This window comes from Euwallacea similis, chromosome 7 (genome assembly GCF_039881205.1).
Source record: "Euwallacea similis isolate ESF13 chromosome 7, ESF131.1, whole genome shotgun sequence".
Taxonomy (NCBI): domain Eukaryota; kingdom Metazoa; phylum Arthropoda; class Insecta; order Coleoptera; family Curculionidae; genus Euwallacea; species Euwallacea similis.
The window spans coordinates 75,961-82,958 of record NC_089615.1 but is presented as its reverse complement, the minus strand read 5'-3'; the positions used below and the strand labels follow the sequence as shown (position 1 = coordinate 82,958).

The 6,998-nt window shown below is 33.3% G+C and overlaps 1 protein-coding gene across 1 annotated transcript; it reads right to left on the bottom strand.

Moving 5' to 3' along the window:
- Positions 1-721: 721 nt before the first annotated feature.
- LOC136410065 (tigger transposable element-derived protein 6-like) lies at positions 722-3,655 on the bottom strand. The gene is made up of 7 exons (XM_066391995.1): positions 3,586-3,655; positions 3,471-3,533; positions 2,746-2,842; positions 2,476-2,648; positions 1,733-2,373; positions 1,346-1,483; positions 722-775 (listed from the first exon to the last, which is right to left on the bottom strand). Exons 1-7 carry the CDS (start codon positions 3,653-3,655, stop codon positions 722-724), a joined length of 1,236 nt encoding a protein of 411 aa, XP_066248092.1.
- Positions 3,656-6,998: the final 3,343 nt, after the last annotated feature.

The window sequence follows — 6,998 nt, the reverse complement described above, 5'->3', positions numbered from 1 at the left end:
CACTTACATCACACTTAAAAAGATAAATGTGTTATTATTTTTGCTACATTAAATGTTCGAAATGTTCACCATTTGAGTCCATGCATGCTCTACTCCGGGTACTCCTTGTTGAACTCTTTTGAACAAGGTTTAAAATTTGTTCTTCGGCTTCAGAACCAACTTCTCTCTGTCGACCTCGTGTCCTTGATATGAAGAAACAACACTCCCTGTATCCAGAATATTTTGGGAAACTCGCACAAATGTTTGTCGAGCTGGAAGTTTTCTTTCTGGATAAGGATTACCATAAATGCGCCTAACTTCTTCAGAATTTTGTAACGCCTCTCCATGGATCAAAAGCATGTCATGATACTGGCGTACAGAATACATTGTCACTTAGGTACTGTTAATAAGTTGGAATAAAATCAGTTAAAGTTTGCCCAAATTAACCTTGCGGATGATCTGTTGCGTATACCGACAGAAGATGCATTAAGCGAGACCGAAATCACATTAAAATATTAAAAGTATGAAAGGACATACAGTCCATGACAAATTTAAAAAATAAGGGTAGTTTTTGTCTTGTCTCTTCTTGATGGTCACTAATGAGCTCCACATGTCCATGGCGTCAGGTATCTTTGCCCAGGATCATATGTCACATAAAATGGGATAAAGTGCAGATGGTTACATAACTCATATACTATTGAGGTACTAAGTCAATCTGTTTACTGCGCATTCCAATGCCTTATCACTTCACCTGCAACGTGGGTGAGCGACCTTCATAAGGGCCATAAAAAAACAACTATAACAAAAACAAACTTCTCTTTTTCGGTCACGTTCAGTGCAGCGTTGCCGCTTACGTTTTTTTTTACCGCTTAAGTTATTAATTAAGTTTTCAATTGCTTTTAACAATGTTATTGTTGAATAATTTTAGTTTTTTTGTTACATGTCACACAATCAACATGTGTCAGGTATATTTTTTCACATTTTATTAAAATATTAAAACTTATACCTTTTCGGTTACCAACTTTGATATTTTTTTTGAAAAACTATTAGGTTTTCGACCCCTATTGTAAGGGACTTTTTTGTTCAAAATGATGTTCTTAATCGTTGGTTAAATTTACGAAAGTTATTTCACTAATACCCTGTATAATGACTTTTTAAAATTTTTTGCGGCGTCAGTATTTTTATGACTATTAAGATACGAATAAAGTAATAATACTCGGTCATAAAATTGATTCGGGTCTTCATTTTAGTTCTGTCTTAACATAACAAGGTCCCTATTTAAGCAAGTTTCATCTCTTTAATTTGCGAAGTTTCGATGCAGAATGGAGTTCAAATCATCCCATGTAGATATATTCTGTATATTTACAACTATTTTAGCTATACCAGTCAGTTTATCAATTAAACTACAGTGAAATCTTTCACAAGCGGACACTGTCGGGTCTGTCAAAATATGTCCGGCTAATGGAGGTGTCCGCTTATGGGAATTTGTAAATAAAAACCAAAGCTATTTCATTAAAAGTCTGTGTTTATTATTAAAACATAATATAGTTATTAATATTATATTCCATAACTGGAGTAGTTAAATATAAAGAAATTCATGAACAAATTTAATTATGCTACACTGAAATAATCTAATAACGTACTTTGACGACTTTTTGTTTTAATGTTGCTTTCTTGGAAATGTAATTCTAAATCAGATCTCCATTGCTACTGCATCTCTTTTTTTTTTGGTAAATTTTTGTAATTGTTTTACCAAACAAATAGCTTGTTGATAACTTTGTGGCGTTGTTTGATCATTGATATCTGGTTCTGCATCCGAGTCATCCGAAATGTGTACAGTTTCCTCTTGTGTTACAGAATCGACAGTAAAGGGTTCATCATCACGTTCTACTATTAAACCGATATCAATATTAATAAAGTCGTCTAAGTTTTTGCTACTAATCCCTAGTGCTTCATAGTTTCGCAACATTTCAGATAAAACAGACAAAGGTAGATCATCTTTTACTGAATCATCTCCGTTTTCTATATTTATTTTCACTTGTTCGCGTGTTATTCCAGTTTTACGGAAACAATTTTCAATTGTCTCTGCCGTTACCTTCTGCCAGGCAGTTTTTAAAAAATAAACAGCATCCAGTATATTTATAACTTTAGTAAACCCTTTAATACTATCAACAAATTCCATTTTTGATAACAAATTTTTAACCATAATTGATCTATAAAAAGCTTTGAAATTTTTGATAATACCATAATCTAGAGGTTGAACAACTGACGTGCAATTTGGTGGTAGAAAAACTAGTTGAATGTCTTTGGGGGGAGAACACGCATTGTTTAAAAATAGCAAAATTTTTCTTCTTTTTGCACCCATTCTTATATCAAAATCTCTTAACAATTCTTCTATTATAGCAGATGTCATAAAAGCTTTTCTATTACTTTTCCACACAACAGTCAATTTATTCATATTAATATTCTTAAATGCTCTTGGACTTTTTTATTTACCGATTACTAACAATCTTTTCTTCTCTCCATCCATATTAACATAATGCAGAATAGTAAGTCTTTCTTTAGATAATTTTCCATCGGTGCACTTCTCTCGTTTAAACGTTAAAGTTTTGTCTGGTAAAGTGCGAAAAAATAGACCCGTTTCGTCTGCGTTGAAGATATGAATAATCCTTTATCAATGACGTCATCTTATTTAGAAAACTTTCGACGTATCCTGAATTGACACTTCAAGCCTCCTCAGATATGACTTTGAAAGTTATGTTATACCTTTTGCGGAATTTTTCAAGGCACCCAGATGACGCACTGAAATTTTTATACTGCAAAGTTTGTACAATATCTTTTGCTTTAGCCCGAATTAAAGCCCCTGAAATTTTTTTTAAATTGAGTTAAAAAAATAATTACACCCCTCTCTTATACAGGGTGTTTCTAAATTATGGTGCTAAATTGATATGGAAGGTAGATTACATCATTTTATGCCCGAAATTCTATATAAATGTGTGTCCAAAAATGCTTAATAAAAAAGATACAGGGCGTTTTATGATAGTTTGGAAAAACATATTTCTATTATTTTTTTCCAAAGGGCTTTTGTGATTTTATTGAAAGTTGGTACTCAAGATGTGGCCGATGGGTGCAACAACTATTGATGAGTACATTATTTTTAGTTGCTATGGTAACCAAATAACAGGGGTGGCCTAGAAATTTTTTCGATAATTTTTTTTGTGCGTGGACAAAATGCATATTTGGTCAGTTTTTCTTAGAGTTTGTTTAAAAATACACAAAAAAGGTACTCTGGTTTAAAACCGATAACTTACTCTGTTTTCGAGAAAAATGATTAAATATGAGACACTGCAATCTGCTCATTTTATTTATTATTTTCTGCTGACAAAGTCAGTGGTTTAAATTAATAAATTTATAAATAAAGAAACTAATAACAATTTTAAATTAAATTTTAATTTAACAAATTTCTAGGCCACCTTTGTTATTTGGTTCACCTTTGTTATCAATAGTTGCCCAGATGGAATCCTTCAAATACGTATCGATACACATGGGCGTAACTTAAGAGATGAAAGTACAAATTAATTAAGTAAGCAAACTACAACAACAAACAATAACCTAAAGTCCTTAACAACATGTTAGAATGCGAATGACAGGTCATTTCACAGTTTTTAATTATCATTAAAAAAGATAAAGATTAACTTAGATTGGATTGAACCAGAAACATTTATTGATTTATTTTTCTTTTAATACAGGTAATACAAGTATAATACATTTCCCTGCTAATCGGAGATTAAACGTAACAACCTAAAGTCTGCAAACAATGTGGACACATCTTTTGCGATGACGGCGGACCACTTATATGAACGCGAACTTCGAGTCGGTTGTGGTGAACGAAACATGGTAGTCTTATTTGCAGTTCATAATTGCTAGTATATTCATGGGAAACCTTACCCCAAATATTTAGAAGATCTATGCAGCCTGCTTCTTTCAAAAAATACTTGAGCGGGAAACATTTTAATTCTTCACTTTTCAATTGTTTAATATCTTTGTTTCCAATTAAAAAGTTAGTGACATATCACTTTAAGCCACTAAAGATTTAAGTTTTTTTTAATGACTTATTTGATGTTCTAATACATGGTTCTTTACAAAAATATGCGGATTTTAGACTTTTATTGCAAAAAAAAAATCTTTTGCTTGTGCTATTTTTCGAGTTTAGCATTTATTTCCAATAGGTAAAGTGTCCTTCGGAATCCTGGAGTGAATTGGGGTGTTGGGTAGGGTAAGGTAAGGCTAGATAGGGTAAGGTAGGGTAAGGAAAGGGCCAGAGTCAAAGGTAAGAGGAATCGCTCAAGTTAAATGGAAGATAGGGGAGGTGCTCTTTAGGAAGAGTAAGGTAAAGTAAGGTAAGTGAGGCCTATATCGATGTAGACCTCCTGCTTAGATTAAATTAGTTTAGGTTAGTTCGGGTTAGTTTAAGTTAATTCAGGTCAACTCTTTTTTGTTTTGTTTTACTCCACCCAGCACCCCAATTCACTCCATTGTCCCGAAGGACACTTTATCTATTGGAAATAAATGCTAAGTTCCAAAAATAGCACAAAATAGCGGAAGAAAAAAATTTTTTTGCAATAAAAGTCTAAAATCCGCATTTTTTTGTAAAAAATCACGTGTTACAACATCAAATAAGTCATTTAAAAAAAAAACCTTAAATCTCTAGTGGCTTAACGTGATATGGACCCAAAAAGTCGACTAAATTTTGCATTGTGCCTATCTTAACAGAAAATTCACTACTACAGAGGTATTTGGAAAATTGTTAATATTTAAAGAAAATATGGAAGCATATGGGGAGGGGCGAAGAAAAACGATACTTAGTAAAAAAGCTTTGTAAACTAATTACATATAAGTTTAGCAGTGCAAATTTTATTCTTTATTTAAATCCTGTACAACTTTATCATAATAATAATATAGGTATTCCTTGAGAGTGCTACTTAGTAGCATATTTCCCATGCATAATTTATCGCAAACTAAGTTATATAATTCTAATAGACCTTTTCTATTAACATTATTTGCAATGCACCAAGAGTTAAGTAGATACATTTATTATATTGTAATAATAGACACAAAATTGCAGATCATTCAATATAGCCAACCGTGGACGAATAAGGTGTAAATCAATGTGAACAATTTGATGTACATCATTTTCGGTCAAATAAAAACTTACAGAATGTTTTAATATTTTCAATACTTTTTTGAAATCACTATCATCAGTAAACCCCATCATTTGAGTCACTTCTGTAAAATCGCCGCATGAAAAAGTTATCACGTCACCCGGAGCCGTTCGATCATTGAAAAAATCACACATTTTTTCGTTCAGCACATTTAAAAATGTGATCCATTCAAGTTCATTGAATGTTATTTTACCAATTTTTGTTGATTTAGATAATGTAATAACTGAACTGAATATTCGCGCTGGACTTAAACCACATTCAATTCGATATGCACCCTTATAATATGCCGTATTTAGTAGATGGAAAGTTTCTTTCCTAGCACTGTCTTCAAACTTTTGCAGACATTCCTCAAGTTGATGATCGTAACAAATCGGGGATGAAACAGAATAAGAAGAAGTTGTACGGTGGTAATTGTCATGACTTTCCTGACAAATCATTTTGTCACTATGACACTACCACTTTAATAAGAACTTAGGCACACACTCGTTCTATGTTCTTTTCTTTAACCGTTGAACACTTATGGAATTATTTCAGTTTATACCATTATAAAACTTATTAAACATTATAAAACATATTATAAAATCCCCACTAGTTGTTTCCACTTGTTTGTAGACAAGGTGAGTCATATAAAGTTATTGACTCTTTACATATGTATTCAATTTTCTTCTTATTATGATAATTCTATGGAAAAAGTATCTTTCAGCGAAAAAACAACAAAGTTTTTAAAATGATTGCATGGAGTTTTGCTTATAGAGAGGCTAGAAAAAGTAATTATCTAACTGCGCATATTAGTAAGCTCCATTTTCGAAGAAGAATTCAGGTGTGTGGAGAAAAAATCACCTAAATATTATCGAATGTACTATCGGTCACAAAAGTGGTCGACCAGTTTCAAATCAAAATCGCTTGCGGTACTGTGGGTCGGGTACCTTTTTTTGTCACACTTGACCTAGATTACTTTTTGTTGGATCCTCCTTTTTGTGTATATACTGTTTGGTCCAAATTTGGCGCGTGTACGTGGATGGGTCGATTCACCCCTTTCGATACGATAACCGTGAACTACGTAGATCGTGGATTGGATTGATCGATTATGAAGGACCACCCTGAGTTCGCAGTCTCAGAGACACTGTTTTCGCGTATAAGAGACGTAACAAAGGTTTATTGGTAACATTAACAACTGTACAATATCGAGAGATACGTTATTTAAAGAATGTTGAGAAGAATCTAGCGCGCACAAGTCCGTGATGAAGTAGCGAGAAAAGAGAACCTCTTCAGTTTCGCACCCTCTTTAAGTACTGATACGGAGGTACAACACCCATAGACGTACTCCCGATAAGGCCCCATTAGCGGTTTCTAGGCTACCTTGTCGCGTTAAAGCGTAGCACTTAGAGGCATGGTCGCTGGGCTTTTATTGGAGCCCAGCCATTGTATTTGTTTGGCGGTATCTTTAATTTAGATTCGCAATTTTAGTCCGACAAAGAATAGTGCTGGAAATCCCAATCATAAAATAACTTCCCTCAGCCGAAGATGGGTGTTAAGCGCTGGGAATTCCAACAGTACTACCCAATGGCTGGGGTTGTCCATGGGAGTAACATCAGTTTCTTAAACTCACTTTGGATATTTCAACTAATAAACAACACAATTCTAATCCATGATATAATAATACGTCGCAAGTCCTAACATATACATCAATATTTTGCACACAAACATGTATTGCTGGCCCAATTCATTGAGACAATTTTATTTTTTGGTATTTTCTCAGTTCATCGTTCAGCTGCAATGCCACCAAATCTGAGCGAT